Source organism: Anomaloglossus baeobatrachus, chromosome 5 (assembly GCF_048569485.1).
Source record: "Anomaloglossus baeobatrachus isolate aAnoBae1 chromosome 5, aAnoBae1.hap1, whole genome shotgun sequence".
NCBI classification, from domain to species: Eukaryota; Metazoa; Chordata; class Amphibia; order Anura; family Aromobatidae; genus Anomaloglossus; species Anomaloglossus baeobatrachus.
Genome location: NC_134357.1, coordinates 321860160 through 321875744, shown reverse-complemented (window position 1 = coordinate 321875744; position 15585 = coordinate 321860160). Strand labels below are relative to the sequence as shown.

At 46.3% G+C, this 15585-nt stretch overlaps 1 protein-coding gene across 1 annotated transcript in view; it reads left to right on the top strand.

Annotated features, from left to right (window-relative positions):
* PCIF1 (phosphorylated CTD interacting factor 1) overlaps positions 1-15585 on the top strand; it is a 199871-nt gene that overhangs the window by 175193 nt on the left and 9093 nt on the right. Inside the window, exons 11-12 of the mRNA XM_075349755.1 lie at positions 14315-14490; positions 14580-14666. Coding sequence (XP_075205870.1) covers positions 14315-14490; positions 14580-14666 — 263 coding nt within the window. The remainder of the gene's footprint in view (positions 1-14314; positions 14491-14579; positions 14667-15585) is intronic.

Below are 15585 nucleotides of genomic sequence, written 5' to 3'. Positions count from 1 at the left end.
ACCACTGTGGGGAGGCACAGACACCACTGTGGGGAGGCACAGACACCACTGTGGGGAGGCACAGACACCACTGTGGGGAGGCACAGACACCACTGTGGGGAAGGCACAGACACCACTGTGGGGAAGGCACAGACATCACTGTGGGGAGGCACAGACATCACTGTGGGGAGGCACAGACATCACTGTGGGGAGGCACAGACATCACTGTGGGGAAGGCACAGACATCACTGTGGGGAAGGCAAAGACATCACTGTGGGGGAGGCACAGACATCACTGTGGGGGAGGCACAGACATCACTGTGGGGAGGCACAGACATCACTGGGGGGGAGGCACAGACATCACTGGGGGGGAGGCACAGACATCACTGGGGGGGAGGCACAGACATCACTGGGGGGAGGCACAGACATCACTGGGGGGAGGCACAGACATCACTGGGGGGGAGGCACAGACATCACTGTGGGGGAGGCACAGACATCACTGTGGGGAGGCACAGACATCACTGTGGGGAGGCACAGACATCACTGTGGGGAGGCACAGACATCACTGTGGGGAGGCACAGACATCACTGTGGGGAGGCACAGACATCACTGGGGGGGAGGCACAGACATCACTGGGGGGGAGGCACAGACATCACTGGGGGGAGGCACAGACATCACTGTGGGGAAGGCACAGACATCACTGTGGGGAGGCACAGACATCACTGTGGGAGGCACAGACATCACTGTGGGGAGGCACAGACATCACTGTGGGGAGGCACAGACATCACTGTGGGGAGGCACAGACATCACTGTGGGGAGGCACAGACATCACTGGGGGGGAGGCACAGACATCACTGGGGGGGAGGCAGAGACATCACTGGGGGGGAGGCACAGACATCACTGGGGGGGAGGCACAGACATCACTGGGGGGGAGGCACAGACATCACTGGGGGGGAGGCACAGACATCACTGGGGGGGAGGCACAGACATCACTGGGGGGGAGGCACAGACATCACTGGGGGGGAGGCACAGACATCACTGGGGGGGAGGCACAGACATCACTGGGGGGGAGGCACAGACATCACTGGGGGGGAGGCACAGACATCACTGGGGGGGAGGCACAGACATCACTGGGGGGGAGGCACAGACATCACTGGGGGGGAGGCACAGACATCACTGGGGGGGAGGCACAGACATCACTGGGGGGGAGGCACAGACATCACTGGGGGGAGGCACAGACATCACTGGGGGGGAGGCACAGACATCACTGGGGGGGAGGCACAGACATCACTGGGGGGGAGGCACAGACATCACTGGGGGGGAGGCACAGACATCACTGGGGGGAGGCACAGACATCACTGGGGGGGAGGCACAGACATCACTGGGGGGGGCTGCACAGACATCACTGGGGGGGGCTGCACAGACATCACTGGGGGGCCTGCACACACGACTGGGGGGGCTGCACACACGACTGGGGGGGCTGTACACACGACTGGGGGGGCTGTACACACGACTGGGGGGCCTGCACACAGGACTGGGGGGCCTGCACACAGGACTGGGGGGCTGCAAACAGGACTGGGGGGGGCTGCACACAGGACTGGGGGGGGCTGCACACAGGACTGGGGGGGTGCACACAGGACTGGGGGGGGGTGCACACAGGACTGGGGGGGGCTGCACACAGGACTGGGGGGGGCTGCACACAGGACTGGGGGGGGCTGCACACAGGACTGGGGGGGGCTGCACACAGGACTGGGGGGGTGCACACAGGACTGGGGGGGTGCACACAGGACTGGGGGGGGTGCACACAGGACTGGGGGGGGTGCACACAGGACTGGGGGGGTGCACACAGGACTGAGGGGGTGCACACAGGACTGGGGGGTGCACACAGGACTGGGTGATGGGCTGCACATAGGATTGTGTGGGGGTGCACACAGGACATTGGGGGGCTGCACACAGGACTGGGGGAGGGGTGCACACAGGATTGGGGGGGTGCAAACAGGACTACTGGGTGATGGGCTGCACACAGGACATTGGGGGGGCTGCACACAGGACTGGGGGAGGGGTGCACACAGGACATTGGGGGCCACACTGCGCTGAGAGTTTCATGCAACTCTGGGGGAGAGGGTTTACAGAACTGGTGTGGGGAGGCACAAAGCATTGGGCAGGGCACATAGCAGCAGAGGGTCGGCGCTGGACTCACAGCAGCATTGCACTCACATCACCGGAGTGCAGGAGCCGGACACACTGCATCAGAAGGAGAAGGCAGGCACTGATCTCCGGAGGGCAGGGGGCGGACACACAAGGCTAGAGGCTGCTGTGGACCCGCCCACAATTGGCACTGGCCGACGGGAGAACACATTGCAGCACAAACAGCAATGTGTGGATTTAAAGGGCCGGCGGCAGCAAACTGCGGTGACAGCACGAGCACTGCCTCCCCCGGGAATCTGCCCGGGGGCCACATAAAAGGTCATGGCGGGCCGGAGGTTCCCCACCCCTGCTGTAAAGGGAAAGGTGCCTCATATAGCACCTTCTGACAGAGCACAGTTTGGACTGAACCATGCCACAGGCCGGAACTGTCAATCTTCAGGATCGCACCACCTCCAGGAAGCTGGGAGGCAGCGGAGTGGTTGCACTTTTCATGAGATGAGCATAACCCTTTAAAAGCGTAAAACTACTCTCCTTTCACCTCCTGTTCTAGTTTCTTTCTGGTGCTGTGCTTTTAAGGGACTTTGTGTCAATCCAAATCCCCCCCAAAGCACTACATCGCTGCATTGCTTAGTTGCCTGTGGACTGCCCCTAGACAGTAAATGTCTGGGTGGTCCACATCTAACTCTGCAATGACGTTTTAGAACATTGTTGTAGAATAAGGCCCCTTTCACACATCAGTTTTTTGCCATCAGTCACAATCCGTTGAATTTGGGGAAAAAAGGATCCGACGACTGATGCTGCTGAATCTTTTTTTTATTTTCTTCTCATAGACTTGTATTAGTGATGAATTGCGACAAGATTCATCCGTCGTTCGACAGATCCGTCGAAAATTCTTTGTCCATCGGCGGAGACAACGGCTAAAGTAATGTTTTTTGTCTACGTTGATAAAACGGACAGCGACTGATCCGTTGCAGTCTGTCGTTTGGTAGAGTGGAAGCCTATGGTCACAGGATCCGTCAAATGACGGAATCTGGCGACGGATCAGTTTTTTTAACTGAGAGTGCTCAGATGGGGTGCAAAAACACTGTATATATAACATTTAAGCTGAAAAAACTGATGCGACAGATCCGTCGCATCAGTTTTTCCACAATCTGCGACGGATACGTCGAGCCAACAGATTGTGACTGACGGCAAAAAACTGATGTGTGAAAGGGGCCTAAGCAGTTGCCTGACATTGTTCAGGAGTGGGGAGCCATCTCTCAGGCACAGTCAGTTTGTTTTTTTACCATCCCTCCCTTATACACAGCACTACATATACAGTATTGGAAACACTGACCATGCTTCCTTCTCCGGACCCAGCAACCATGTGATTACCAAGTACAAGATAAGGAGCAGGTGCTGCTGGATCCTTGCCCAGATCAGCTCTGCAGTTCAAGCAGGAGGCTTGATTTCTGTTTCACCGGGGGCTGATATACCAGCCCCAATTACAGGAGAATTCAGCAAAATTAAAATGGATTTAAATGTTGAAATTATCCCCAAAGGTCTTTTAAGAGCTTATAGTGCGGGTTGATGATGGGGGGTACAATGTATGAAATAAATTAAAAAAATAAGCTACCGCCAGAACCAATTGCTGTTTATAGCAATGACCAGTTTAAAAAAATAAATATGAAAAATAGACACGTATTTCCTTTTTTTTCTCTCTACATTAATTCTAATATCCGCATAAAGAAAAGTAATGTAAAAATTAGGCCTGTGTCGTAGCATTTTTTGCTTTATCCCAAACACTGATAAATATCCTGGAGACAAAGTATTAGATCACTGTTATATGATCTACATATATGAGATTGCATCCTACATTCCCAGGGGAATAAATTCTAGATTTACAATATATTTAATCAGTCTTTATTCAGTTATGGATAGACATGTTAGATGTGATTGCTTCTCTTAGGCCAGGTACAAACAGTGTAGTCATTATTTTTATCAGGTTTACAGGATAAACATACACATAACTGCACCAAGACATTTTTCCCCATTCTTTCTTTAAGGGTATGGGCGCACTAGGCGTTTTTTTCACGCTGCGTTTTTATGTGCGTTTTTGTCTTAAAAAACGCACCTGCGGCAAAAACGCATGCGTTTTTACCGCGTTTTATTGCGTTTTTGTTGAGTTTTTGTTCACTGCGTTTTAATCAGTGAACAATGCCATTAAAGATTGTTGATGAAAAAAAAAAAAAAGATCTGATGTCATTTCCTTCTTCAATATGTTCTTCATTGTATGCAGGAGAGCTGACAGCTGCAGAACTAGTGTATGCAGGAGAGCAGACAGCAGCTGCAGAACTACAAGGCTCAGCATCCTCCATCCAGGACTGTATGCAGGAGTTTTTTGCCCCAAAAAAAAAAAAAGACATGGGCTTCGCTATATTTTTGTATGCTAGCCAGGTACAGCAGGCAGGTACGGGCTGCCCCCAACCCCCAGCTGCCTATTTGTACCCGTCTGGCAATTTGTATGCTAGCCAGGTACAGCAGGCAGGTACGGGCTGCCCCCAACCCCCAGCTGCCTATTTGTACCCGTCTGGCAATCAAAAATATAGGGAAGCCCCTTCTTTTTATTTTTTTTATTTATTTATTATTTTTTTTTTCATTTCATGAATTTCAAGAAATAATTTTAAAAAAAAAATGACGTGGGCTTCGCCCAATTTTTGAGTCAAGCCAGGTACAACTAGGCAGCTGGGGATTGGAATCCACAGTGCAGGGTGCCTATGCTTTCTGGGCACCCCCGCTTCGAATTGCAGTCCGCAGCCACCCCAGAAAATGGTGCTTTCATAGAAGCACCATCCTCTGGCGCTGTATCCAACTCTTCCAGCTGCCCTGATGTCGGGTGGCTCGCTGGGTAATAATGGGGTTAGGGCTAGCTGTATATTGTCAGCTGGCCCTAAGCCCGAAATTCATGATGTCACGCCAATATTAGACATGGCCACCATGAATTTCTAGTAAAGATATAAAAAAAAAACACAACACACAGAAAAATATTTTTATTAGAAATAAAACACAACACAATTAGTGACTCCATCTTTATTGAAATAAAGAACCCCCTCCACAGTAAGGTGGGCTTTGCACGTTGCGACATCGCAAGCCGATGCTGTGATGTCGCACGCTATAGTCCCCGCCCCCGTCGCAGGTACGATATATTGTGATAGCTGGCGTAGCGAAAATTATCGCTACGCCAGCTTCACATGCACTCACCTGCCCTGCGACCGTCGCTTTGGCCGGCGACCCGCCTCCTTATTAAGGGGGCGGGTCGTGCGGCGTCATAGCGATGTCACACAGAGCACAAGAGAGTGGTGTTTAATGCCGCGCCAATAGATCACTTCAGATGATGTTCAGACCAGTGTTACTTTATTGTTTTCCAGGTCAACGCGTTTCTGGGGCATCTGCCCCCTTCATCAGGACCACCAAAGAAACAGATACATCCAATCTGTCTAGTACAGACAATGTATACAATATATAGACACATTGACGTCACAGGCACAACCCCTAAAGAAAAAAACGAGCGGGAAAGACTGCCACGTTGCATGGAATGACGTCAAAAGAAAAAAAAAAAAAAAACACTTAACAAAACAAAAAAATTTTTTGAATAAAGATTAATCCCTATTTGACATGTATTAACATATATTTCCTTATACAGGGATCCATATTATTTTACATATTTGTCAAAAGAATAAATATATATATATATATGTGCGTGAAAAAAGACAAATAAAGAAAAGTGTGTAAAACCATTCATCCGCAATAGTGCGTGAAATAAATACGTGTATGCCCATGGAAATTAAACTTGTCTTATACGCCGGACAAGTCAGCGATTACCCAAGGGAGGGATGAGAACCCTCGTTGTAATATGTGTGTTCCACTTTAGACATTTCAAAGCCACGGCATTATAACCTGCCGCCACCTGTGCTTTTACATCTTTCAACCACCACCATGAAACAGCAGGTGCAGTGTGCCTAGCGAAAGAACTACAGAGATTCAGAAGAACCGCTTCTGATCTGTGAACTCAGACCGCAGTTCAACCCAGGACAAGACCGTGGGAAAAAGAGCCAAAGAGCATGCGCCGAAGCAAAGTACAGGTAATGAGCCGGCACAAGTTCACGGGAGTGCAGGAGCGTGGGAACCAAAACCATTACGCATGCTCAGCCAATCTCATTAATAAACGCCCTGCAACAACCTATAGAACCCGTACACCCTCAGACTTTGAGCCGACCATGAGATTACTCATGATCGCGCTAAGAACATACTAGGGTCAAAGAAACCACCAAACTAACAATAGAGATTTAAAAGCACCTTGCCTGTGAACCGGCGAGGATCAAAAAAACCCCCGTGTGGGACGAACAGATAGAATATGGTACAACCTTAAAAATCAGGGTATTTAACCAACATATAAATATAAAACATTTGCATAAGAAACCATAAATATACACATATACAAAAGTAAAACTGGTGGTCCACTAAAATCGATACACAGAATTTATAACAATAAAAACAGATTAAAATCGCCTACAAAAGCATAAAACATACACCAAACAAATATTAAAATACATCAGTGAAACAGGTCTGTGACCTCATTGAGGCCATGGGGTTTGAAAGTATTAAGTTTATAAATCCAGTACGTTTCTTTTTTATTTAGGGTCTCCATCCTGTTTGCAACTGACAACGGTACATGCTCAATAGGGGTCACTTTCAAGGCGATTTTCTTGTCATGGCAAATGGTGGTATGACGGGACAAACCATGTAACATATACCCTATTTTAATATTATGTCTATGAGAATTGATACGGTTATGGAGGGCTTGGATCGTCCTCCCCACATACCGTTTGTCACAGTCACATTCAATCAGATATATCACATAGTCCGATTGACACGTGAGATGTCCTCGTATACCAAACTCAATACCTCCAGGATCACATCCGAAGCTAACCCGCCCGTGCTGGATGGACCTGCAACAAAGGCAGTTTTTGGTCATACATTTATATGATCCCATGGGTTTGTTTGTCCCTACACAACTGGGGGGACCCCTTAACCTGCTCGGAGCCAGCTGGTTCTTAATCGTCATGGCCCTACGAAAGGTCACCCCCGGTCGGGATGGCAGAACGCCCTTAAGGTAAGGGTCATTACATATTACTGGCCAATGTTTTCTTAAAATCCCCTTAATGACCTCTCCATCACAGCTAAACGTGGTTAAAAAGTTGGATGAAAAACTACCGTTGGTGGGGGTGAGTACCGCTCTACCAGATCCATTGTCACCATCAAGGCTCAATTTCCGTCCTTGGCCTCTAGCTTCTTGATATGCCTTCTTGAGCCGTGATGGTGACAATGGATCTGGTAGAGCGGTACTCACCCCCACCAACGGTAGTTTTTCATCCAACTTTTTAACCACGTTTAGCTGTGATGGAGAGGTCATTAAGGGGATTTTAAGAAAACATTGGCCAGTAATATGTAATGACCCTTACCTTAAGGGCGTTCTGCCATCCCGACCGGGGGTGACCTTTCGTAGGGCCATGACGATTAAGAACCAGCTGGCTCCGAGCAGGTTAAGGGGTCCCCCCAGTTGTGTAGGGACAAACAAACCCATGGGATCATATAAATGTATGACCAAAAACTGCCTTTGTTGCAGGTCCATCCAGCACGGGCGGGTTAGCTTCGGATGTGATCCTGGAGGTATTGAGTTTGGTATACGAGGACATCTCACGTGTCAATCGGACTATGTGATATATCTGATTGAATGTGACTGTGACAAACGGTATGTGGGGAGGACGATCCAAGCCCTCCATAACCGTATCAATTCTCATAGACATAATATTAAAATAGGGTATATGTTACATGGTTTGTCCCGTCATACCACCATTTGCCATGACAAGAAAATCGCCTTGAAAGTGACCCCTATTGAGCATGTACCGTTGTCAGTTGCAAACAGGATGGAGACCCTAAATAAAAAAGAAACGTACTGGATTTATAAACTTAATACTTTAAAACCCCATGGCCTCAATGAGGTCACAGACCTGTTTCACTGATGTATTTTAATATTTGTTTGGTGTATGTTTTATGCTTTTGTAGGCGATTTTAATCTGTTTTTATTGTTATAAATTCTGTGTATCGATTTTAGTGGACCACCAGTTTTACTTTTGTATATGTGTATATTTATGGTTTCTTATGCAAATGTTTTATATTTATATGTTGGTTAAATACCCTGATTTTTAAGGTTGTACCATATTCTATCTGTTCGTCCCACACGGGGGTTTTTTTGATCCTCGCCGGTTCACAGGCAAGGTGCTTTTAAATCTCTATTGTTAGTTTGGTGGTTTCTTTGACCCTAGTATGTTCTTAGCGCGATCATGAGTAATCTCATGGTCGGCTCAAAGTCTGAGGGTGTACGGGTTCTATAGGTTGTTGCAGGGCGTTTATTAATGAGATTGGCTGAGCATGCGTAATGGTTTTGGTTCCCACGCTCCTGCACTCCCGTGAACTTGTGCCGGCTCATTACCTGTACTTTGCTTCGGCGCATGCTCTTTGGCTCTTTTTCCCACGGTCTTGTCCTGGGTTGAACTGCGGTCTGAGTTCACAGATCAGAAGCGGTTCTTCTGAATCTCTGTAGTTCTTTCGCTAGGCACACTGCACCTGCTGTTTCATGGTGGTGGTTGAAAGATGTAAAAGCACAGGTGGCGGCAGGTTATAATGCCGTGGCTTTGAAATGTCTAAAGTGGAACACACATATTACAACGAGGGTTCTCATCCCTCCCTTGGGTAATCGCTGACTTGTCCGGCGTATAAGACAAGTTTAATTTCCATGGGCATACACGTATTTATTTCACGCACTATTGCGGATGAATGGTTTTACACACTTTTCTTTATTTGTCTTTTTTCACGCACATATATATATATATATTTATTCTTTTGACAAATATGTAAAATAATATGGATCCCTGTATAAGGAAATATATGTTAATACATGTCAAATAGGGATTAATCTTTATTCAAAAAAATTTTTTGTTTTGTTAAGTGTTTTTTTTTTTTTTTTTTTTTTTTTTTTTTCTTTTGACGTCATTCCATGCAACGTGGCAGTCTTTCCCGCTCGTTTTTTTCTTTAGGGGTTGTGCCTGTGACGTCAATGTGTCTATATATTGTATACATTGTCTGTACTAGACAGATTGGATGTATCTGTTTCTTTGGTGGTCCTGATGAAGGGGGCAGATGCCCCAGAAACGCGTTGACCTGGAAAACAATAAAGTAACACTGGTCTGAACATCATCTGAAGTGATCTATTGGCGCGGCATTAAACACCACTCTCTTGTGCTCTCTGTTATCTACCGTTTTGGTGGCTGCAGCCTTGGATTGTGTGATACATGCGATTACAGTAGTTGTGGCTTCTCACAACTACATCTGGTGAGTAGTTTTACTCCCCCACCCCCACCCCTCACATATTGGGGTAAGACCCTATGCGCTTGTTTTTCCACAGTTTTTTCCGTATAGCGATGTCACACGGCAGGCGGCCAATAGCGGCGGAGGGGCGGAGATGAGCAGGATGTAAACATCCCGCCCACCTCCTTCCTTCCGTATAGCCGCCGGCGGCAGGTAAGGTGAGGTTCCTCGCTCCTGCGGCTTTACACACAGCGATGTGTGCTGCCGCAGGAACGAGGAACTACATCGTACCTGTCGCGGCAGCGTAATCATGAAAAAGTCGGAGCCTGCACCGATGATACGATAATGACGCTTTTGCGCTCGTTAATCGTATCATCTACGCCGGATGTTCGTCACTTTCGATTTGCCCCTACCGACATCGCACGTGCGATGTTGCAACGTACAAAGCCACCCTAATCCTTGGTCAAGGGTCCCGCGCCGTTCAATCCGGATCCAATATCATCTGATCGGTTTGCTGGAAGGCAAAGCGATCAGATGATGTGTCAGGATCAAGGACGTGAATCACATCACACAGCAGCTGATTGTATAAACGACTTTTATACAATCAGCTGATGCATCAGTAGGAAAAAAAAAATACTGAGTCACGTCCGTGCTGATTACCGGTAGCTCCTGGAGCGATCGGATGAGAGTCTGATCCTGTCCCATCGCTGCAGGAGCTGCCGGTAATCAGCTGATGAAGTCTACTGACGGCAGGATCAGCTGATAAGTTAAGCCGGCCGGGCGCTAAAAAGCCGGCGTCACCGCGAGAATTACGATCAGCTGATGCGTCAGGTGACCGCATCAGGTGATCACCGCCAGGCACCGGGACCCTGCAGACAGGTGAGTATGACATTTTTTTTTCTACTGTTCACTTTTGTTTTCGCCGCTGCCTCCACCTCCCGCTTAGACATGGCGCCGCACGGGAGCTGACATGGCACCGGGCGGGTTGTGGAAGCAGCGGTGGCGGTACCGGGAGGATTCACGCTTCTGTGTTTACCAACAGAAGGAAACCTCTTCCTGTACACGTCACTTTAGTACCCGCCCCTTGCGTTTTATAGCTGCGTTTTTAGTCATAGCAACGCAGCTGTATGCGTTTTTGAACATCTCATGGAAGTCAATGGGTGAAAAACGCAGTGAAAAACGCAGAAATAATTGACATGCTGCGTTTTTGTGGTCACCACAAAAACGCAGCTACAAAAAAACGCTGTGTGCTGCCAGCAAAAATGAAAACTCATAGACATTGCTGGGGAAGCAATGTCACTGCGTTTTGAGTGCAAAAACGCGGTAAAAAACGCCGCTAAAAACGCAGCAAAAACGCCTAGTGCACACAAGGCCTAAGGGGTTAGCGTTCGAGATCCATATGGTTATATAGGAATCGCCACTACGTTTATAGAGCAACAGACAAATTGATGTCAGCAAGATCAGACCCGTGAATCAAAGTAGGAAAGCACAAAGAGGTCACGCTGAACATGTAGTGACAAATTGCAGATAAGATGCTATCAAATACCATAATCCTGTTACGTAACACTGGCTGCATCTGCCACATGTACTCAGGATAAGATACAGTTGCTCAGCAGACTGAGGAACTACACTTTTAGCTTTTTAATAATCGGTGGAGTGTAAATGCTCCCACTGGTGACTTATGCACCTGTTCCCACCCCATAAATCTCCATTACGCAGCATTAGGTGCTTTCAGTAAAGTGCTCTGCCAGTGCGCCTCTGCATCTGACATCCATATATTCCATTTAGGTTTACCCCGCTCTACACTAGAGGAATCTTTGGCCTACATACAGCAGTCAGCATGGAGAGATTAAGCGTACAATGTAAAAAAAATGATCATTATAGTGTAAAGCAAAGCTTCCTCTGAAAAATGCATTCATGTATAATGGTGATTGAGTGCTAGCGCTGACTTTATCTGAAATACTGTAGTCATTGGGATTATTCCATAAGTTTGTGAATCTAAAGAAGAGAGCACAAAGTATTCAGTTTCAGACAATGTCTTATTAGGCTGATATAGAAATATACACAGTGCTCGGCATACACAAGAACAGCCCCTTTGAAAAGTAAGATTATCTCACAGAACACAAGATCGATTTTTCAAATTTTGATAAGACCGTTTCATAGAACATTTTTTTAACCCATAATATGAAAGTAAGGTTAATAATAGGATTTCATTATAAAATCTTCTGTTTACTCAGATTAGTTGATGCTCAAATTAATTCATTCCACATCAAAAACTACTGCATTCAGTATTTTGTTTGACCACCATTTTTAAGGACAGCACCAAGTCTCCTAGGTATGGAATGAAGAAGTTGGCAACATATTGCAACATCTATCTTTTTTCATTCTCAAAGAACAACATCTTTTAGACCCTGGATGCTGGGTGGTGCTGATACTCAACTTGTTTTGTGTTCAGTTGAATTCAAATCAGGAGACATACTTGGCCACTGAATCATTTTCACCTTGTTCTTCAGAAATTTAACATATGTGTGCTTTGCTTTGCATCATTGTCCTGTTTGGAAAAGTTCACGTCTACCAAGAGCAAAGACTGATGGTAGCATCTTCTCTTTCAGTATACAGCAGAACATCTGTGAACTCATGATACAATCAATGAAATGTAGCTCCATGACACCAATATCATGCAGCCCAGCATAAGGACACTGCCACCACCATGTTTCACTGTAGGCACCATGCATTTTTCTTTGTCTTCGTGTCCTCCATAAAGAAAGCCTCTCCTAATGCCAATGCACAAAAAAAACTGCCTGCAACGTGCAAGGGCCCATTCTGAAAAATATGAAGACTAATGGGACTGTATACTCTGAGGTGATCAGACCAAGATAAATGTTTTTGGAATGACTGGCTTCAAAACTGTATGTCGTTGCAATGGTGACGTATCTACAATGAAACATGGTGGTGACAGTGTCCTTTATGTGGGGCTGCTTGATTTCAGTTGTATTATTAACGTTACTTTCATGTTATGGGTTAAAAACATGTTCTGTGAAACACAGAATTTTGAAATTCTTGTTTTGAGTGAGATATTGAAAAAAAAATATATACAGTATATTTTATTTTTTTATTATTAGTTGGTTAAATTTCTGGTATGGCCAGTGACCTGTGTTCATAGTACATGGTGACTCAAACGTTTACAACTAGTACAAGAAAAGTGCAATTCTATATTGTATTTAGTGGTAATTGATGAAGAATTTCCTGTGAACAATGGATTTTGTTACCGCTCTTTATAATATGTTCATGAAAGCCAGCCTCCAGTCCAAGAATCCAAGAATCAAATTTACCATGTGATGGGATATGCTGTTGGTGTCTTCTTCTTCTTTTTTTTTTTTGCTTTGTTTTTTTTTTGTTTTATTCCACCACTGATAGTGTTTTAGGGTCCCCTATTTTTGTCTCCTAAACATGGGTGCCACACTTCTCAAGGTAGCCCTTCTAGGAGTGGTCAGCACTCACATGATCTCTGCACATTAAAATCCACATACATAAAAACTGTGAAAGTGCCAAAAAAGGGTCAAAAAATAACATTACCATGACCCCAAGTGAAATTAAGGTCCAGCCACAAATAGGAAAAATGAATAATTAAAAAAGAGGGGCAGTGTTGGCAACTGTCTCCTGTCTTGACGCGTTTCTGCCGTCAGTGTGTGGGTTCCTCAATTGGACAATGGTCCTTATTGGGGCCGAGTCGCCCTCATAAAGAGAGAATGTATAGTATGAACCTTAATAATCGATTATACTACACATCCCCTCCTTGGTATAAGTGGGCGATTTTGCCCTACTAAGGACCCATGTTCTCCTGAGGAACACACATACTGACTGTCGAGTCACGTGAAGCAGGGTACTCAGGTGTCATACTGGTACCCCATGGGGGATTCACTACAGTTACTGGACCTTCCAGAAACACCTGCTATATATATACCCAAGCTAAGCATTCCTTCCCTCTTTGTATATATACTGTACATATATTTATTGATGTGCTGGCACTACTTATTCATTGTAAGTATTCACAGGTTTGGAACAGGACGTATATAGTTAGGGATAGCCGATGGTGAGTGGGGGCACCATGTCGCATTATTAGGGAACCAAACTCCATTGCTACGTAGGGGACAGTGAGGGCTCTTTAGAGTCGGCAATATTGGCTCAAATACTGACCAATCCATTGCCAACACTGCCCCTCATATTTGTTTATTTATTTTTCCTATTTGTGGCTTGACCTTAATTTTTATTTGGGGTCATTTTTATTTTTGAACACCTTTTTTGGCAATTTTTCGCAGTTTTTCGTATGTGGATTTTCAATGTAATGATTAATAAATGTAATTTTTAATATCAGGGGGTTTTCATTCTGTTAGTTTTAGATACATTACAGTTGTAGCAAGTCCTACTTTATGCTATATAACCAGTTATTTGTCTAAGGATGTATAATAGAGGCAGAATTTCACATTAAGGGAGCAGTCAGATGGACATGTATCTCGGACGACAATCACATCGCAATGCTCGGACTTGCAGGCTGCTCTCTTGACCCCAGCGAGACGGCAAGTATTGTATTTCTATGCAGGTCGGGAGAGTCGCCGGCCAGTTCGAGCATTGCGTGTGATTGTCGACCGAGTTATACGTCCTCTGACAGTGCCCTAAATCCAACATTAAATGTGTTGATAGTGTCTGTGGAATTTGTTATAGTATCTTTAACCCTTTGAGAGTTTAAGTTGCTTTGCAATAATAATAATAATATTTTACAGAGCCAGTGGCAGCTGCTCCTTCTCCAGATAAGCGAGCGTTCTGCCACCCCGTACGGCTGACAACGCCTGCATTACCTATCCAGGCAGGAGTAGACGTTCAACAAGATGGCAGCTTGGTGTGTGTGCGCTACAAAGGGGAGTCTGTACGGATCAACCAGAGCTACTTCAGCAAATTGGTGAGCCAACTCTTTCCGGATAAAATCCTAGCCTTCGTATAGTATTTCCACGTGATTATAGTCCAAACTAAAATGTACTGTTTTTGTAGTTTCAACTTTATCGCCTCAGCTGCACGGATGATCAAGGATCGGAGAAGTTCTTGCCTCGTGTGTGGTGTCTGTTGCGGAGGTATCAGGTATGTAGTTCATTAATACTGGTGTCCCGTCTTCTGTGCTGGAAATGTAAATAAAAAGGCCAGGTTCACATATGCACAAAATATTTTCTGTTTTGTGTTATAGTTTAGGAGCAGAAAACAAAAAATGATGGTGTGCCACATGACTGACACCAGCAACGTATATTATTGACTATAATGGGTTACATCACAGTGCACGTCCTTTGGACACACCATACTTTTATTGATTTTATGGCAATTTTGTTATTCTGTTAATTTCCCACAAACTGATTTAAATAATATATTGTTATAAAAGTTGAAAAAACACATACCGTATTTTTCGCTTTATAAGATGCACCTGATTATAAGACGCACCCCCAAATTTGGTGAAGGAATAGAGAATTTTTTAATAAATGGGGTCCGTCTTAGAATGCCAGTGTCCGTCTAACAAATCATATAGGGTATATGTCCCTCATAGCACCCCCATCCTAAAATTAGCCCCTTAATCTGGATATGGCCACCTTATATTGAATATAGCCCCATTGTGCTGGAACATGTCCCCCAGTGATGCCACATGTCCCCTATGGCTGGCACACGGCCCCTATGGCTGGCACACGGCCCCTATGGCTGGCACACGGCGCCTATGGCTGGCACACGGCCCCCTGTGACTGGCACACTGCCCCCAGTGATGCCACATGTCCCCTATGGCTGGCATACGTCCCCTATGGCTGGCAGATGGCCCCCTGTGACTGGCACACGGCCCCCAGTGATGCCACACGGCCCCCTCTGGCTGGCACACGGCCCCCTGTGGCTGGTACACGGCCCCCTGTGGCTGGCACACAGCCCCCAGTGATGCCACACGTCCCCTATGACTGGCACACGTCCCTTATGGCTGGCACACGTCCCTTATGGCTGGCACACGGCCCCCTGTGGCTGGCACACA